The sequence below is a fragment of the Cervus canadensis genome, chromosome 4 (genome assembly GCF_019320065.1).
Source record: "Cervus canadensis isolate Bull #8, Minnesota chromosome 4, ASM1932006v1, whole genome shotgun sequence".
NCBI classification, from domain to species: domain Eukaryota; kingdom Metazoa; phylum Chordata; class Mammalia; order Artiodactyla; family Cervidae; genus Cervus; species Cervus canadensis.
The window spans coordinates 90,565,476-90,584,164 of NC_057389.1; the positions used below are offsets into that span (position 1 = coordinate 90,565,476).

At 58.7% G+C, this 18,689-nt stretch overlaps 1 protein-coding gene across 6 annotated transcripts; it reads right to left on the reverse strand.

Annotated features, from left to right (window-relative positions):
• Nucleotides 1-1,029: 1,029 nt before the first annotated feature.
• Nucleotides 1,030-17,715, reverse strand: CAMSAP3 (calmodulin regulated spectrin associated protein family member 3). 6 transcript variants are annotated; one of them, XM_043466486.1, is made up of 19 exons: nt 17,363-17,714; nt 10,335-10,588; nt 9,833-9,955; nt 9,648-9,743; nt 9,428-9,460; nt 8,498-8,545; nt 8,092-8,230; nt 7,136-7,275; nt 6,967-7,060; nt 6,815-6,869; nt 6,564-6,637; nt 6,194-6,263; nt 4,624-6,097; nt 3,201-3,340; nt 2,811-3,118; nt 2,386-2,485; nt 1,894-2,006; nt 1,695-1,813; nt 1,030-1,604 (listed from the first exon to the last, which is right to left on the reverse strand). In XM_043466486.1, exons 1-19 carry the CDS (start codon nt 17,508-17,510, stop codon nt 1,299-1,301), a joined length of 3,834 nt encoding a protein of 1,277 aa, XP_043322421.1. In that variant the 5' UTR covers nt 17,511-17,714; the 3' UTR covers nt 1,030-1,298. The 6 variants fall into 6 exon arrangements, with proteins under 6 accessions (XP_043322421.1, XP_043322419.1, XP_043322416.1 ...); XM_043466484.1 differs by lacking the exon at nt 9,428-9,460 and having other exon boundaries at nt 4,624-6,046; nt 17,363-17,715; XM_043466481.1 differs by lacking the exon at nt 9,428-9,460 and having other exon boundaries at nt 17,363-17,713.
• Nucleotides 17,716-18,689: the final 974 nt, after the last annotated feature.

An 18,689-nucleotide genomic window follows, 5' to 3' on the forward strand; every position in this document is an offset into this window, starting at 1 on the left:
CACCCGCCCCAACCTCACCCCACTGAGCCAGTTCTGGACTCTGAGGCCAGTCTCTCTGCAGCCTGAGGGCTTGATCCTGGAGGGGCCCCACCCCACTCCCCATCAGCAGGTAGACAGCACCCCACCTCTAACCCTGCCTCCCTGGGCGAGGGTGGCACCCCCCCCACCCTTGGGAGGTGACTAGTCTGAGAGCTCTGGAGGCAGGCAGGCCCTGACCACCTCCGAGATCTTAGCAAGGCTATTCTCTACCTGGATAGCAGCCAGGAGCCAGACCTCGGCCCTGGGCCATGGCCAGGGCGTGGTCCTTAGTCCTAAGCTCTGGGAAGCCATTAGCGGGCTCTAAGCTATTAAAGGATTTGAAGCATTCAGGGACTTAATCAGATTTGTGCCCTTAACAGGCCAGGCAGGCTGCTGTAGGACCGGCTGGTGGCAGGAGGTGACTGGGGGACAGAGAAGCGAGTGAGCAGGGAGATCTTCAGGAGGCGAACGTGCAGGATCAGGTGACCCTGGGGAGGCTGAGGTTCCCCACTTGAGCTTGAGACATAGCTCCTCCACCTGAGACATCCGGGGGCCACGCCAAGGCAGCAACCTCAGACCTGGAGCTTGGAGGAGAGAAACAGGACCCCTTGGCCCAGAGGTGGTCACCAAGCCTAGAAACGTAGGCAGGCGGCTGGGGAAGAGAAGATCAAGTTTAGCAATTGGCCAAGGACCAAATGACAGGAGGGGCCGATAATAACAGCCAGGCTGAGGAGGAAAATGAAGCCAGTGGGGGTGGGGAGGGCTGGCCGGAAGCCCCAGGTGCCCAGGAGTTCAGCTAAGAGGCAGCTGGGAAGCGGCCACGGGGCCCTGGCAGGGGAGTCATGCCAGACCTTGGCAGGAGCTGCACCAGAGCCATCAAAGGGGGCAGACAAGAGGCTGGAGCAGGATCAAGAGAGAACTGGGAGACAGGAAGCGGTCGGCGAGTGTGGGAAACGCTCTCCTGCAGAGAGGTCCCCAGCCCTGCAGCCATTCTCGGGGAGGTGCCGGTAGTCTCGTCTCTTTAAATTACTTTATTCAAGAAGGTGGGGAGGACAGACGGTGGGGGGCACTGAGCTGAGCCCTGAGTCCCTGAACCTCCCAGCTCAGCCCCCACAGCAGGACGGGACAAAAATTAGGGGGTGGGGACTCCAGCCCCACCCGGACAAGGTCGGGGACAGACAGGACCCAGGAACACCAACTGACTGTCCTCCAGGCTGGTCCCCAGAGGGGGCGGCAGTCGGAGTACACAGGGCCCGGCCTGCGGACCACCCAGGACGGGGCTATTTGGGGGTGCTGCTGCCCTTCTTGGGGGTGGTGGGCTTCTTGCTCTGCCAGAGGTGTCCCTGGATGGTGAAGGCATCCACGCTCATGGACATGGTCTTGGCGGGGATCTGTGTGAAGCGCTTGCGGTCTGAGTTGTACTTATAGATGCCCTCGACCATGGCTGGCGTGACCGTGCGGGGGCCATAGCCCGCCAGCCGTGACAGCTCCTCTGTTTCCGCGGACAGCGTGTACAGGGCCCGGAACTGGCAGCTTGAGTCGCGGAAGAGGATCAGGAAGTGGTTGGCTTTGCTCTTCTCGATCTCCTGGTGGGTGGCAGACACAGTTAGCCAGGCCACCAGAGACTCCCCCCATCTGTCCCCGATCCCCCCCATAAAGCCCTGGAGAGGGCCTACCTCAAGAATGCGGTTCTTCTGTGGCTCATTCACCTTGCCCGCCAGGCAGCAGTGTGACAGGGCGTTGTGGATGATGAACTTGTTGGACTTGGCACTCGGCTCCTTGTATAGCCGCGGACCTAGGGGGCAGGGCAGTGAGTAGGAACTGGTCAGGGCCGGTGCTCACCACCCCCCCACCCCCAAAAGTCCCACCACCTACCCGTGTACTCAGGCACTGAGGCCGGGGAAGATGCGTTGCTGCCATTGTCCCACTCACGTTCGCGACTGCCGGGCAGGCGGCTCGGAGACATGAGGCCAGATGGAGATGGAGCCCTGCGGGGGGAGGTGGGATGGGGGCGGGGCGGGGGGGGGGGTTGCGGTCAGTGGTGAACAAGTCAGTATGCAGTGAGACCCAGGAAGGGTGTGCCCAGGACACCGCAAAGCAGGATGTATCCACAGATACTGTCTGTGCTCCTAAGTCCCTGCAGGGCCAGGTCCCAGCCCTGGGCACACTGAACATGGGAGCAGAGAGGCGCATCCTTGGGTTCCGTCTCAGGTGTGTGACCTTCCATCTCTGGCAGTAAACATGTACCCTCGTGCCATATCACACTCCTAGGCACGCATTCACAGCCCACCCACCCCCCCACACACGCATGCACACTCCGAGAGGCCACCTGGCCCACAAGCACCTGCACGTCCAGGCCAAACTCACCGAGATGTGGACCTCTTCACGCCAAGGTTACTGGAGGCCTCGTTGGCCACTGTCGACAGAGACAGGGTGGACTGGGAGTAGATTTTGCTGAGCCGAGAGCCTGGGAGCAGAGAGTGTCGGGTCAGGCACCCCCTACCAAGCCCCCTTACCTCCATGTATGCCCAGGGGGCCTGACCTGGCCGGTTGGAGAGGGAACATGGGGGTCAATCCTGCCAAAGACCCTCACCCCACACTGACCGCCCCCTGTTCCCCCTAAGCCAGGCTGTAAGGAAGCAGTGCCTGACCTGTTAAGCTGCGGAGAGAACTCTGGGCCAGTACCCTTCACCCTGCTGTGGCGCCCACATCCTTCTGGAAGCCTTGATCCCCCACACTGCAGCCCTGTGTGTGTACCCCAAGCTGCCCCACTTGCCCCCAGGGGGCCTCACCCAGCAGCCCACGGGCTGGGCTCCGAGCCAGGGCCGAGTCATCGCAGCAACCAGAGCGTGGCCGGGGGGCCCTCCGACCGCCGCGGCCTGGCCCCCCACTCCCTGCTGCCCGGGGCCGCAGCACCTTATCCAGATCGTCCATCAACTTCAGCTGGGCCCGGCGTTCATACTCCAGGCGTGTGAACTCCCCCCGCCGGGGACCCACCTCCTCCTCAGCGGGGGCCCGGGCAGCTGGGGCTGGGGTTACAGCAGAGGCCGTAGGAGCTGTGGGTGCAGGGGGGCTGGGGGCCACCTCCTCCTGGGCCAGCCTACGCACAGAGGAGATGGACGCAGTCAGACAGGTGGCAGGGTTCCCGGGGGCAGAGGTCCTGGGGCTGGGCTCAGCCTCACCTCGAGGCCTCCTCCCGCCGCTGCTCCTTCTCGGCCTCCTGCCACTGTTTCCTCCGCCGCGCCTCCTCTGCCCGCCGCTGCTGCCGTTCCAGCAGGCTGGCCCGCTTCTGAGCCATCTCGTCCTCGGGCTTGTCTTCATCCTGGGGGCAGGCACCGAGTGTAGCTGGCTGTCCCTCCCCTGGTTTGGCTGGAGTCTGTTTCGACCCAGCCTGCCAGCCACTCACGTGTCCTTGAGTTTTTGTCATTGGTCTGAAGGCACTTGGTGGGTGCCTGCTGTGTGTGTGACCCCATGCTGGGTTCTGGGCACACAAAGGCCTCAAACCAGCCAGGATGCAACACTGGTGAGCACACTGGTGGGGCAGGATCTATCCTAGTCTGGGGACACCCGGAGAGGCTTCCTGGAGGAAGCAGCCTTGGAGAATGAGGTGGACTGAACTAGGTGGGGTTGAGTGGTGAGGAGAGCATTCTGGGGAGGGAACAGGAAGTGCAAAGGCCCTGAGGCCAGAGCAGGTTGAGCAGGTGTGGAGCAGGGAGACCAGTTTATTCTAGGAGCAAAGGGGAGCCACAGGAGGGTTTTAAATAGGGGAACGTGTTAGTCACTCAGTTGTGCCCGACTCTGCAACCCCATGGACTGTAGCTTGTCAGGCTCCTCTGTCCATGGAATTCTCCAGACAAGAATATTGTAGCAGGTTGTCATTCCCTTCTCCAGGGGATCTTCCTGACCCAGGGATCGAACTCCAGTTCTACGCATTCCATTCCAATGCAATGCCTTGCATTGCAGGCAGATTCTTTACTGTCTGAGCCACTGGGGAAGCCCACAGATAGGGGGTGACAAGGTCCCATTTACATTTTAAATAAATGCTAACTGCTCAGTTCACAGTGGCCAGGGATTGGTGTGTGGTGAGGGGTGGGCAGTGAGACCAACTAGGGCGAGACTGCTGGTGTCCAAGCAAAAGGCGTTGGCCCAGGCTGGGGATGCTGACAGGAAGAGGAGTGATTGGATATGGAAGAATTCAAAAGAGGAACTGGTGGGGCCATGCTGGGGAGAGTGGGGAGGACAGAACAGGAGGGAGGGGATGCCGTGGAAGACACCAGCTGCATCTGTCCCTCTACTTATTCCTATTCATCTGTCCATAACCCACCCACCCACCCATCCATCCACCGGGCCACCCCTGTCCATCTGTCTACCACTTACTTTCACCCACTACCCACCCCATCTACATGTCCATCTGACCACGCACACCTTGTAGGTCTGCCTGCTCCCATCTGACTAACCGTCTACCCATCTCTGTTCCCCTACCAGCTCTGTTTGATCATACACTGAGAAAGCCCCATCCATGCGACCACCTGTCCACCTGCCTGTCTGCCCATCCTTCCATCCATCCGCCCACCTGGCCCCGCCCCCACCTGCTCAGGTGCTCACCTTATAGAAGAACCCCAGTCCAGCGCGGGGCTCTCCCTCTGAAGACGCTTCCTCCTCTAAGGAATCCTCAGCCCCAGGGGGGCTCCCATCTCCCTCCTCCTCAGCCGCTGGCTCCTCCAGGCTGCTCAGTGGGATCTCGATGAGGCCGGGCCGTGCCGTGGGCTCCTCGGGGGGCGGCCCCTCAGCCAGGAGGATGGAGGAGCGCGTCTGCACCGGCACCTGGCTCGGCGAGAACTTGCGCAGGTGGGGGAGGCTGTCCACGTCGTGCGGGGGCGTGAGCACCCTGGTCAGGGGCGCCAGCCGCAGCTCTGCTGGCCGCGCGTGTTTGGGGCTGCGGGGGGTGGGGCTGGGCCCCGGGCTGGGGCCTGGCCCGTGGCTGCGCCGGGCAGCTGGGGTGCGCCGGGCGGGGCTGGGGGATGCAGCTTTGGGGCCCGTTGTGGGACCGGGGATGACCCACGCGGCGGCCGCGGGAGTAGGGGCGGCCGCGGAGGACTCAGGTGGGGCCAGGAGCCGCTGCTGCTGGTCTGTGAGCCTCTGCATGTCCCGTTGCAGAGAGTTCAGCGCTGCGCTCAGCTTGCTCACTGCCCGGTTATAGTCCCCCAGTCCTTCGGGGGGCACCGGGCCCAGTTCTGGTGAGAAGGTCACCGCCTTTGGCCGTGGGGACGGCTCTCCCTGGCCCTCACCTGCTGGCCGCTCCCCGCCAGGGGCCGGGCCCAGCTCTGCCTCCGCTTCCCCACCGGCCTCCCGGGGCTGCACCTGCAGGAAAGCATTCTTGCCCAGTCGCTGGCGGTGCTTGGCAAAGATGGCCTCGATCCGTCGCTTCTGGGCCTCGATGGCCCGGCGTTTCTCCTCTAGCCGGGCTCCAAGCTCACTCATCTCTGAGCTCAGGGCCTCCGGTGCCCCCGGGGTGGCCACGGGGGACCCGGCTTCAACCTCGGCCTTCACCAGCTGCTTCTTGCGTTCAGCAAAGCTGGTCATTTTCACTTCGGAGTTGCTGGCTGCTGGGGACGAAGCTGCCACCTTCGGGGAACCCTCAGGCAGGGCTGGTGGTTTTGATACCTCCCCGGCTGGACAGGGAGCCGGTTTTGAGGGGCCCTCGGGGTGGGGCAAGTAGGCAGGTACTTTGGTGGGCCCGTCAGGCAGTGGTTTCGAGGCCCCCTCTGGTGGGTAGGGGGAAGCCAGCGGCAGTTTGGAGGACCCCTCGGGGGAGTGGAGGTAGAAGCTGCCATCGGCAGCCCCGTCTGGGAGCAGCCGGGGCTCGGCACTGTGGATGATCTGCAGGGCCTCCTCGATGGTAGGCAGGTCGCCAGTCTCCGGGGGTGGCTGCGCGGGGGTCCGGGCTGGCACAGGGCGCTGGGGACCCAGGCTGTCTGAGCTGACGGAGCGCAGTAGGACGGGGTCTCCCATGACAACATCCACGTCGCTGTCCAGGCCAAAGGGGGTGCTGAACGACACGGCCTGGGAAAGGGGACGGCTGGGCGGCCGGAGGGAAGGGTCAGCCCCTGGGACAGGTCCAGGCCCCACCCAGGCCCATCTGACTCCATTACCCGGGCCCTTTCGATGTGCTCACCTGAGTTGACGGTTCCAGGCTTTGCCGAGGGCCTCCATGTGGGACATGGACGGGGAGGACTTCAGCGAGCCTAGGGAGGGGTGATAAGTGGTCATTCTGGGGTCACTGGGGACCCTGGGTGGGGTGAGCCATGGGGTGTCAGTGGATGAGTCACTGATGGGGCATTATGTGGATGGATAGCTGGGGGCCACATGGTGTCACTAGGGGGTCCTTGTGAGCCCCTGGGGAGGTCACTGTGGGGGCCAGTGAATGTCACCAAGGAAGTCATTCAGGCACCAGACAGACCCAATGGAGGGGTCACAAGGTGCCCACATGAGGTCAGCAGGGGCAGTCTTTGGGTGCCAGTGATAAGCCATCCCCCTGCCCTCACCTGTGGATCCTCGGAGTGGGGACTGGGGGCCACCAGCTGACAGGAGTGGATGGCGGAAATTGAAGACAGGAGAGCTGCCAAGAGAGGTGTGTCAGCTAAGGGTCCCCCCATCCCCCTCCCCTACCCTTCTTGGGAGTGGAGACCAGAGTACCCCCCAACACTTCCCCTCTAGCCAACCCAGCAGGAGGAGGGACCCAGCAGGAGGAGGAGCCCATCGTGGCTGGGAAGTCTCCACCCACCAGGGGATGTACCTGCTGCCACTGTTGTTCTGGGGAGTAGAGGCCTCTGTGGCCTGGGGGGAGGCGGCTGCATGCAGAGCAGAGAGTCAGGCAGGGCTTGGTCTTATCCCCACCATCCCCCTCAACCCCATCCCACCCCAGGTCTGGGGCCAGGCCTTCCTTACCGTGACCATCGGGCAGATCCTTGACCTGCACAAAGTCGGGTTTCAGCACCTCGAAGCACATGAACAACTCAGCCAGCAGCACCATCAGGTTGATCTGGAGGCAAGAGGCAGAGTCAGTCGCCCGGACCCACGGCCCCGGATGCCCATGAGGCCCACGAGGTAGCCTTACCTTGAGGGGTGGTGGGACATAGAGAAGGTCCTCCAAGGACAGCGGGCAGCCCCGAGGGAGGCGGGAGGCACAGAAATCCTGCACCAGCTGGAGGTTGTACAGGCTGTCCGCCACAGACATGGGGTCCTTGAGGCATACCTCTGTAGGGACAGGATGCCTGGGTCCCTGGCTCTCCAGGAGAGAGGACGGGGTCCCAGCACACAGTATACACGGACACCTTCGACTGATGAGCTGAGCCAGGCCCCCTTCACAGGTGGGTGTCGTGACAGGCTGTCTGTCCGTCAGGTCTTTGCATCTACTCTCCCCACTGCCTGGAATGCTAGTCCCCCTAGAACTCAACTCAAAAGGCTTCTGACTACCCAGCACCTAACAGAGTACCTAACATGCAGAACATTCCTCTAGATGAACTGACGGTTCATTCTCTCAACTAGGATGTGAGCTGCCTGAGGCCAGGGGCAGGACTATATTGTTTTCGTTGGATCTCTTGGTGCCTAAAATAGGATCTGGCACACAGTTTGTACTCTGCTTATATTTGCTGCAGGACTGAATTATGGAATCAAACAGTATGGCTCAGATGGTAAAGAATCTTCCTGCAATGCAGGAGACCTGGGTTCGATCCCTGGGTTGGCAAGATCCCCAGGAGGAGGGCATGACAACCCACTCCAGTATTCTTGCCTGGAGAATCCCATGGGCAGAGGAGCCTGGCGGTCTACAGTGGGGTCACAGAGTGTCAGACACGACTGAGCAATTAACACACACTGAATTATAGGCAGCACAGAGAGGTTTAGACACTTGGGCAAGGTCACACAGCTCATTAATAGAAGAGAGAGGTTCAAACTCAGGTCTACCAATCCTGGGAGCTACACTTACAATCTCTGCGATACTCTGGGGCCAGGAGCCAAGGCCTGGGTGCCAGGCTCATCAGGACAGGATCTGGCTCGGACCCGTTCACTCACCCTCAAGTCGCAAGAGCTGGGGACAGTAGCAATGGATTGTGGCAGCCAGCGCAGCCCCACTTGCCAGGTCTTGGAGGCTGGTCACCGTTGGAAAGCAGGGGGCGCGTCGGGCCACAGCGCGGTCCTTGCGATATCGAATCTGCGGGTGGGAGCCGTGTCAGGTCAGAGGTCGGGCTGGCCCCCAAGTTAGCAGTCATGCAAGCTGTGTGGGGAGGCCTGGGGTTTCTACCACGGAGGGGCGTGAAGCCAGAGGGGGGTCCCAGAGCCAGAGTGGGAAGGGGGCCAGCCTGGAGCAGGGTGGGGAAGGGCAGCAGCAAGAGGCAGAGGAGGTGTCCGCGAGCAGCCAGGCCAGCAGCGGGGGCTGGGGGCAGAGACTCCTGTGACTCTGGGGCGGGGGATACATTACCATGGGGGGTTTGCTCCCCGACTCCTTCAAACAGAAGGCAATTGCGTGCTGGGGGGGAGAGGAGCAGCCGTCAGCGGGGCGGGAGGGGTGCTGACTTGCTGGGCCCCCAAGCACACCTCCAGGATGGGGGACGGCCCTGACCCCTGTCCTGAGCCCTGGCCGTCCAGCTCCCTGGCTGTGTTCTGGCCGGCTTTGGGGACCCCAGCACCTCCCAGCACGGAGGGACCCAACAGAGCAGCCTCTCATGCAGAAAGCCCTCCCCACCCACTCAAAAGACCCAGGCCCCAGCTGGGGCAGGGGATGCAGAGGAAGCAGGTAGGCAGGAGAGGAGCCCCCAACCCAGGCCCTAGGGTGGGGGAAAGGAGAAGGCCCTGAAGTGAGCAAAGGCAGGGGCTTCAGCCCAAAGCACCCCCACCCTCACCCCACTTGCAGTGGTCACTTTCCCCTTGTTGCACTTCAGGGATGGACACCCCACTGCCTCCAGAGCTGGGAGCAGGGAGCTGTCCTTAGGGAAGCTGGAGGCTCAGTTAAGGAGGTTCCTCTCCCCTCTTTTGGGTTTGAGGATCTTCCTCTTGGCCAGAGGGGTCTTCTCCCTGTGCCCTGCCTGCTGGGGTCAGGATCCATGTGTCTGATGGGCTGGGGTCCTCCCTTCAGAAGCCCCAGAGGTCTCCCCACCTCGGCTCAGGGGGACAAGCCTTGGATTACTGGGAGGGGGAGTCATATACCAGGGGAGAAGTAAGAGCAGAGATGACCCTCTTGCCTTGGTTCCCCAAAGGGCTTGTCTCTGTCCCCCAGGGCTGGGTCCCACTTCCTTTGCTCATAACAGGGAGCAGGGGAGAATAGGAGAGGGAACGGGACAGGCAGGCAGAAAGACACACAGACAGCGACAAGCAGGGCAGGCAGACAGGGAGGAGAGACGGCCCCACTTACAGGAACCAGCTTCCAGTACCAGCGTGTGGGGCACTGATGCCAGAGAGGCAGAGAGGAGAGTGTGGCAGGAGTAGGCAGAGGCAAGAGGGCAGAGAGAGAGAGAGAGAGTCATTTCCGGCCCCCCCAAGAGCAGGAATGGCCTTGAGGCACAGCCCCGACCTGCCCATCCAGCCCTCAAAGATCCGCCCCTCCCTCCTTCCATCCATCACCCCAGCCTCACCGAAGGCTGTGCTGGGGCCACCCCATCTGCAGGGGCCACCGGAGATGCTCTCTGGGCAGCTTCCTGCTCCGTCTTCTCCTGCAGCCGCCGGATGGTCTGCGGAACAGAGAAAGGTTAGCGCTCCAGTCGCTGGACCGGTCCTGGCCGCCCGCCCCCCTCCCCATCTTGGCCCAAATCCCACCTACCGTGTCTACCCAGAAAAGGAGCTTGTGCTCCAAGCTGGCTAGGGCCAAGGGACCAGGCAGTGTCTTTGTCCACTCGAAGGCGAAGGCAACCATGAGGGCATCAATGACAGCTAGGTGGGCTCCCTGTGGGGGCAAGGGCTGAAGGGTGAGCCCAGAGCGCAGGTTGGAGGCCTCCAAGGGAAAAGAAACAGGAAAAACCTGGAGGTGGGAGGGTCTTGTAGTGAAACGGGCTTTGGGAAGCAGGCCAAGCTTGAAAGGGAAAGTTAAAAGTCGCTCAGTGTCCGACTCTTTGCGACCTCATGGACTATACAGCCCATGGAATTCTCCAGGCCAGAATACTTAGAGGTCACAAACTAGGCCTTAGCGATCTGGCGGCCAAAGTAGCGCCTTTTTGGGAGGCGCCAGACTTGGTAGGAAGAGCCAGGCCTGATGGGCGGAGCCTTGGTGGGGGAGGGGCCTTGTTTGGCGGGGCGGGGCCTGGCTGGGCAGGGGCGGGGCCTACCATGAGGATAGGCTGGTGCCTCAGGTCGGCCTCCTGCACCGGGCGCTCGGGCAGCGCAGGCACTGTGCCCCTCCGTGCCAGCAGTGCCAGAAGCGCAGAGGGGCTAGGGGGCGCTTCGAGCTGCGGCAGCGCCTGGCGCCAGGCCCGGCAGTACAGCTCGGCCGAGAGCAGCAGCCGTGTCACCGGGGGCTTCACGTGCTCCTGGGCGTACTGATCCGTGTAGAAGGGCTCCCACAGCTCCGAGGGCACATGCTCTGTGGGGGCGGAGTGGGGGTAATGGCAGGGTCAGGGCCACGGGGCACAAACCCCCATACTTGCAACCCCGTGGACTGCATAGCCTACCAGGCTCCTCTGTCCATGGAATTCTCCAGGCAAGAATACTGAAGTGGGTAGTCATTCCCTTCTCCAGGACCCAGGGATCAACCCAGGGATTGAACCCGGAATTCCAGGATCGCAGGCAGATTCTTTCCCGTCTGAGCCACCAGGGAAGCCCTTACATACAATTACATGGCCCCAATTAAAGCAGGGGGTGGGTGGGGTGTGGGTTGGGGCAGGTCTGTTACCAAGAAGGATGGCACCAAGATGGGAGAATAGGGGACCTGGGCTAAGACAAGAGGCGCACATGTGGGGGAGTTTCCCAGAGTAAGGGATGACGGTGTTTCTGCATACTAAGAAGAGAGGGTGGGACAGAGCACCTTGCCTAGAGGAGATGGCGGTCTCTTGGACCCAGAGTGGAAATGGAGGTCAGATAGGCGGGGTCTTGTAGCCACGCCTCTCGCCCTCACCTAAGGGCAACAGTGACTAGAAGGGTTAATGGACCTCCCTGGTGCTTCTTACCACCCTGAGTGGACTCGCTTCCCCTTACAGCAACCCTACGAAGAGGCAGCCTGGGCACACGTGGCAACTCCGCTTTACAGATGAGGAAACCTAGTCACCAAGGCCACACAGCTCATCAAGGCTGGGACTGGGGGACTTCCCTGGGGGGCCAGTAGCTGAGACTCCGCACACCCCTGGTCAGGGAACTAGATCCACATGCCTCAACTAAGAGTTCACATGGCGCTACTAAATATCCAAACAAATAAATATTAAAAAAAAAAAAAAAAAAAGGTTGGGACTGGGATTCAAACCCAGGTCTCAAGGAGACTACACCCTTAGAGTGAAGGCTGGAGGTGGGATGAGCTGTGGAGTGGGGGTCTGGCTGGAGGGGCATAGAATACAGGAGGGGACAGACTGCAAACACATTGAGAGGGGTGAATAGCCTGAACTTGGTGACTGAAGGGAGGAGGTGGGGGGAGAGAGGCACCCAGAGCCCTATTTGGAGGGGGAAGGCAGATGGGAGAAACAGGGTGTTGGCTGAGATGGGGGTACAGGATGGCCTGGGACTTAGAGGCAGCCATGGAAACTCTGAAAGAGAGGGGCAAGGTAAGAAGAGGAGGCTTGAGGAAGCCCCAGGGTGAGGGGGGCAGTAGCAGAACCCCAACCAAGTAGAACCCAAGGGTGAGGAGGAGAAAAATCAGAGCCACTAGAAGATTCTGGAAGTAGAGAAGGAGGATCCAACTGAGTTGGATCTGCCCTCCTGGGCCTTCCAGGGAGGCCCCAAGTCTTATCCCAGTCAGAGCCGCTGCTCTGTACACTTGGGTTCTGCCTGTGTTGGAAGAATGCGAGGAGGTGGGATTATACCGCTTAGAAACATCTGAACATGACATACCAGGCCTTCCTCAGGTGCCTGAATTCACAGCAGTGCTGCCCCCAGATCCTGGCCCTCAGCTACAAGGACCCAGGCACCCTTGCCTTCAACCCCTCTGCCCCCTCTGATCTTTCCCCACCCTTTAAACTCACACTTGACCTTCCCACTTAATACCAAAACTTTGTTAAGAGTTGGGCCATCTCCCTGCCCCTTCAAGGAAAAGTTCTCCAAAGCGACAGATTATATTATGTGAAGTCAGACAGAGAAACACAAATGTCAAACTTGGAATATGTGGAATATTCCATATGTGGAATCTAAAAAAATGATACAAAGGAGCTTATTTACAAAATAGAAACAAGACTTACAGACACAGAAAACAAACAGGGTTACTAAAGGGGAAGTGGGGAGTGATTAATTAGGAATTTAGGATTAACATAGACATAGTACTATGAACTAGATAACCAACTAGGACCCACTGCAGAGCACAGAAAACTACACTCAGTATCTTGTAATAACCTATACTGAAAAAGAATCTGAAAATGAATGTGTGTGTGTGTTCAGTCGTTCAGTCACGTCCAGCTCTTTGCAACCTCATGGACTGTAGCTCGTCAGCTCCTTTGTCCATGGAATTTTCAAGGCAAGAATCCTGGAGCAGGCTGCCATTTCCTACTCCAGGGGATCTTCCCAACCCAGGGATCAAACCCATGTCTCTTGCATATCCCTCACTGACAGGTGGATTCTTTACCACTTCACCACCTGGGAAGCCGATATATGTATGTATAACTGAGTCACTTTGCTGTTTATGTGAAACTAAACACAACATTGTAACTATACTCCAATTTAAAAAAAGAAAAAAGAGTTCTCCAGGTTCTCTTTCCTTTCACCCTACTCCAGTTCAGACCCCTCCCCATCTGTTCCTTCCTTTGTAGCTCCCAGCCTCCCCAAGGCCAGCAGTGGCCTTCCAATGCCCACTATCTTGTCTGGGCTCTCTGCCGAGCACCTCCTTCTTTGGGAAGTCTTCCTCCCTCCGGTGTCTCCCGACATCCTAACTTTTCTCTTTCTCCCACCACTCAAGCCTGGCTGCCTGCCCCTATGCCTTTTCATTGCTGGGCTTCTGATAGCTCTGTCTGAGCAGCCCTGTCAATGGACATCCTCCCCCCACCTCCTTCCCACCACAGTGATGGCTTCCATGGTCATCTGAGCCCTGCCTCCTGCTGCAGCCCAGGCATTGTCCCTAATCCTCAGCATCTTTCTCCTTCTCTCTGTTCCCATCACAGTGAGAGAACACCATCCCTCCTTCTCTCTCCCCACCTCCAACATCCTGTCAGTCACTCACTGGGCTTCAGCTCCAGGTATCCCCTGAAACCAAACCCTCCTCCCTCTCTCTCTAGCTCCTGGTTTGTTTCCTACTCTTATCAGCAAAATGAAACAAGTTTCTTTCCTGCAGGACTTGTCAGGGACTTGAAGATGACAACTTGAGCTGGAGCTACTGATGGCTACTGTTTATTAAGGGGCTTCCGGGGTCAGGGGGTTCCCAGGTGGTGCAGTGGTAAAGAATTCACGTGCCAATGCAGGGGACACAAGAGACGTGGGTTTGATCCCTGGGAGGGGAAAATCCCCTGGAGGAGGGCATGGCAACCCACTCCAGTATTCTTGTCTGGGAAATCCCATGGACAGAGGAGCCTGGTGGTCAACGGTCCATAGGGTTGCAAAGAGTCGGACAAGACCAAGCACACACAATGTTTATCAAGTACTTAGGTTATACTAGCGTGTCTTTGCCAAGGCACAACTGGCATTTGGGGCTGGATGATTTGTGTTTAGTGGGGCTGTAGGTGTGGGGAATTGCGGCAGGGAATGCTGTTCTGGGCATTGTAACATGTTTAGCAGACTTCCTGGTCTTTCCTCAGGAGCTGACAAGAGCACTGTCCTCTCTAATGGTGACAACCAAAGATATTCCCAAACATTGCCACATTCCCAAACATTGCCACATGCCCTAAGTGTCAAACTCATCCTCGGTTGAGAACTGCAGCTCTATACTATAAAATGTTTATTGGAGCATTTAATACTGTCCGACAGGAATAGAATATGAGCCACATAAGAAGGTTAAATTTTTCTATTGCACCATTTAAACAGCAGCAAGGAGTAACATGACCTTATATCTCACCCAATATATATATAATATATATATCTCACTATATATATATATATATCTCCAAAATATTATTTCAACATGTCAAGATAAAAACATTATTAATGAGATGTTCACATTTTTTTTTTTTGGTACCAGGTCCCCAGAAGCCACTGTGTATTTTACATTGACAGCCTCTCACAAGTCATATCAGCCACATGTTGCTCTTGAGAGTCCCTTGGACTGCAAGGAGATCAAACCAGTTAGTCCTAAAGGAAATCAACCCTGAATATTCATGGGAAGGACTGATGCTGAAGCTGAAGCTCCAATACTTTCGCCATCTGATGTGAAGAGCAGACTCATTGGAAAAGACAGTGATGCTGGGAAAGATTGAGGGCAGGAGGAAAAGGGGACGACAAAGGATGAGATGGTTGGACAGCATCACCAACTCAATGGACATGAGTTTGAGCAACCTCCAGGAGATAGCAAAGGATAGGGAAGTCTGGTGTGCTGCAATCCATGGGGTTGCAAAGAGGTGGACATGACTAAGTGACTGAACAACAATATGTTGCTTGTGGCTACCACACTGGACAGCACGGCTAGCTTTTGGACCACCCACCTTGTGTGCATCTGCTCATGGCATTCCTTATTTTTTTAATTGGAGGATAACTGCTTTATAATGTTGTATTGGTTTCTGCCATACACCGTGAATCAGCCATAAGTATCCGTATATCCCCTCCCTCTTGAGCCTCCTCCCACCCCCCTTGCTCATGGAATTCTTATGAAACTTATCCATTGTACAGATGGGAAAACATAGACCCAGACAGCTAAGATGACTTGGCCAAGATCAAAGAGCTAGTAAAAGGTGGAGCCGACGGGACCCTAGCTCCCTAAAGCATCACAGGGAGGTTCTGGTGGCCTGAGGGACTGCATGTAGTGTTTCCCAAACTTGTATAAAGATGGCACTGTTCCTTATCTTATCTCTGAGCTCACTGTGGAGCCCACTAGCCTGCATTCCTGCCCAACCTCCTCAGGACTGGGCCCTGGGCCACCATAAAGACCCCTTCCCCCTAGCCATTTTTCCCCAGTGGGGCAACTGCATAACTGATATCATCTTGTCAGTCCCTAAACACCTTCCCCGGCTCCCCAGGGCCCTCAGATCCCCACATGTGGCCTGAAAGGACCTCTCCAATAGCACCAGACTCCCTCATCACCCCCAGCCACTCCTGGGCACGGCACGGAGAACTCCCTGTGGGTCTCCTCCCCCTAGAAAACTCCTACACACCCTTCAAGGTCCAAACACTCCTTCCTCTAGTGAGCTGTCTGTCCCTTCTCCTCCCTTCCCTGGAAGATTTCTAGGATTTCCTCCCCCAGCCCCTCTGCAGGGCTGGCAGCCCGCTTCAACACTGCTTGGACATCACTGGCTTTATCACTAGAAGAAGCAACAGTCTGGTTTTGGGTCCCATCGTCCTCTCTCCAGAGTTCATCCCCATCTTTTCTGTCCTGAGCGCCCAGCACTGGCCTGGCACCCAACAGGCATCAGTAAAAGAGTTCCAGAGTTCATGGGTCAAGCAGGGGTCTGCTCACCACTTCCTGCTTAGAGCCTGGGGTCCCCCCTTCCTCAGTCCCCCTCTGTTCAGAGAACATGGGTGAGGGGACAGACTGAACTTGACCCTCCGGGACCATAATCACACAATTCGGGGGAGCTGAGTCAGTGAAAACAGAACCGGGTAAGTCAGGGCATCCTCCCAGAGACCTGACTTTTCTTTCTGCAAAATGGAATAGTAATTTCTCTTCGGTCCCCTGGCCAGATGACAAATAATATAATCATTAATAAAAACACCACCAGTCATGGCAGCAGAAATAGCGACATCCGCTTAGTGTGTACAGTGGGCCAGACACAGAAGAATCCCATGGTCTGTCTGTCTCACCTTGTGAAAGATGGAACTGGGACCCCACTCACCCCAGCACTGCCCTGGGACTTAGTGGACAATTGTGAAATGGATAACAAAGTGAATACATGCCTTCTTTTACAGAGGACTCAACGGAAGCTCAGAGAATTGGGTTAATTCATCCACATTCTGGGGGAGCGTGGCACTCAAACCCAGCTGATTCCCAAAGCTGAGTCCTCTGTGGCCTCATAACTTGGGATTTGGGGGACTGGGGCAGGCTGGGCTCTCTGCCTGCAAATCCCTCCTCTCTTCCTCAAGCTGGTATTCGGGGGTTGGTGGGCCCTAGAGTGGGCCCTGCCTGGGAGACTGCAGGGAAAGAGACTGGGAGAAAAAGACAGGCTCAGGCGGAACCAGGAGACAGACGGACAGCTGTCACCAAGACCCACACCCAGAACAGGTTGGTCTGGGAAGGCCACTGAAGGGGGGATGGGCTGTGCTCAGCTGGTGCCAAGACCAGTGGGCAGGACCCGTAGGCGGGCAGGGCGTCCCCCCAGAAGGCCCAGACCTTAATTAACTCGTCTTCCCCATGGCCAGGCCCTGACTCCAGGCTCTGGCATGAGGCCATGACTGAAACTGCCCTGGGCCTCAAATCCTAGGGATGTACCCGCATCCTCCTCCCCCCGTGGGGTGGCCCGAGGTCTCCACACATGTGGGTCTTGGGGAGGAAGTGGGACAAGGCCCCACATCTGGGCCCCACTCCCGGCGATCATGGATAAGCCATTTCCCTTCCGCCGGGCTCGCCTGCCTCCTGAGTAAAATGGGGCAATAAGTCACAGCTGCCAGCCGCCGGCCGGGGCCATGGAGGCGAGAGAGGGGCTTCCTGGAGCTCCCCTCGCCGCCCGCAGCGCAGGCAGGGCCGACGCCGGGTGTGTGTGTCCGGCCTGGACAGGGGCGGGGGTCCTCGCGGGCGCGTGATGTGAGGGTGTAAAGGGTGGGGGGAGGACGTGCCAGAGGTGAGGCTCGCACTGGGGGACACCACTCGGCCCACAGACCCTGCCCGGCTCACCTGAAGACCCGGACGCCCCGATCGTGGCGCGGAGCCGGGCAGCCGGCCCCACCCCCACCGCGCTCCCGCAGCCGCGCGGGCAAAGTCCACCGCCCGGGCCGAGCAGGAAGCCCAGAGGCCCGGCGCCGAGGGGCCCAGGCCCGGGGACCCCCCCGCCCCCGGCTGCCGGCGCTATTGTTCCCACGGCCCCGGCCTCCCCAGCGCGGCGCCCCGCCCCCCGCACCTGCCGCCCCCCTCTTCCCCTGGCCCCGGTACCTGCGCCCCCGAACGCGGCCCGCAGCACCCACGCCAGGCTGGCCGCCGCCTTGGCCCGCGAGAAATCGTACTGGTCCAGCGACTTGATCTCGGGCACCAGGAAGGTCCTCCGCAGCGGCCCGGGCCCCGGGGGCGCCGCCTCCACCATGGCGGCGCGGGGGCTGCGGGCACCGGCTCCGCGCTCGCTCGGGCTGGGCTCCGCCGCGCTCGCACCCAGGCCGGGCCCGCCGCCGCCACCACAGCCGCCGCCACCACCACCACCACCACCACCGCAGGCGAGCCAGGTGCGGCCGCTCGCGCTCACGACGCTGCGTCGGCCCCGCCCCGGGGCGGAGCCCAGGTGCGCCCCGCCCCCGGCCCTGGCCCCCGACCCGGTCCCCTCGCCTGACCCGGTCCCCTCGCCTCGCCCGGTCCCCTCGCCTCGCCCGGCCCCTCGCCGCCGCAGGGTGGGGCGGGCCCAGACTGCGGTGGCGGCGGGGGAGGCTGCGGAGGAGTGTATGTGTGTGTGCGCGCCCGCGCGCGCTTGTCTGTGTGCGCGCACTGGGGAGGATGAGGGACCCTCGGCTTGCGGGTGTGTGTGCCGGCACAAGTGTTGTTTCCTTAGATGAGAGTGTGAGCTTGTCATTCCTGGCCCGGAGGCAGCGCGCCCGTGGGTGCACCTGTTTCTCATTGTGTCTTGGGAGCGTCCAAAAACGGGTGTCTGTGTTGGCACCAGTGTGTGGTCTCTGCACGTGTCTGGGTGGTGAACGAGTGTGTTTGAGGGTGTCTGCATGTGCGTATCTGTGTGAGTGTGGGACAAGGCGTGTGTGTGTTCTTGATTTTCATGAGTGTTGTGTTTTCAAGGATCTATATTGTGTAGGTGCCTGTGTCCTTAAGATACAGGAGTATTTGTATTTTGTCATTGTGCTTGTGAGTGTGCCTATTTGTGAGCATTTAAATGTACTTGTATTATGTATCAGAGTGTGATGAATGTCAATGAAGGAAGATATGTGAAAATTCGAGTATGTGTATTTATAGAGGAATGTGATGGCTTGTAGCTGTGAGTGTGTTTGAGTGGCTGTTATTGGGTATATCTGCAAATATATTTACATTCGTGTGTGGATTTGTGGTGTCAACAGAATTGGTTGGGGGCAGGGCTCCAACTGTATAGATGGGGATTATGTATTTGTATCCAAGTGCATTTGTATATGAGTCTATGAGTGTGATTGTGTGCAATGGCTGTCTATGGGGGGAGACATGGCAGCATGTGCTTTGTGCATATATATGTATTTCCATGTAAGTGTATTTGTGGGTGACTGCGTTTGGGCGTATGGTGTGAACCAAGGTG

Excerpts from the sequence above, each read along its gene's own strand:
- CAMSAP3 (XM_043466486.1), bottom strand. The coding sequence starts at position 17,510 with ATGGTGGAGGCGGCGCCCCCGGGGCCCGGGCCGCTGCGGAGGACCTTC. Across the intron at positions 8,546-9,427 it reads GGTACTGGAAGCTGGTTCCT|CACGCAATTGCCTTCTGTTT; the intron begins GTAAGTGGGGCC and ends TCTCCCCCCCAG. Across the intron at positions 7,061-7,135 it reads ATGTCCCACCACCCCTCAAG|ATCAACCTGATGGTGCTGCT; the intron begins GTAAGGCTACCT and ends TCTTGCCTCCAG.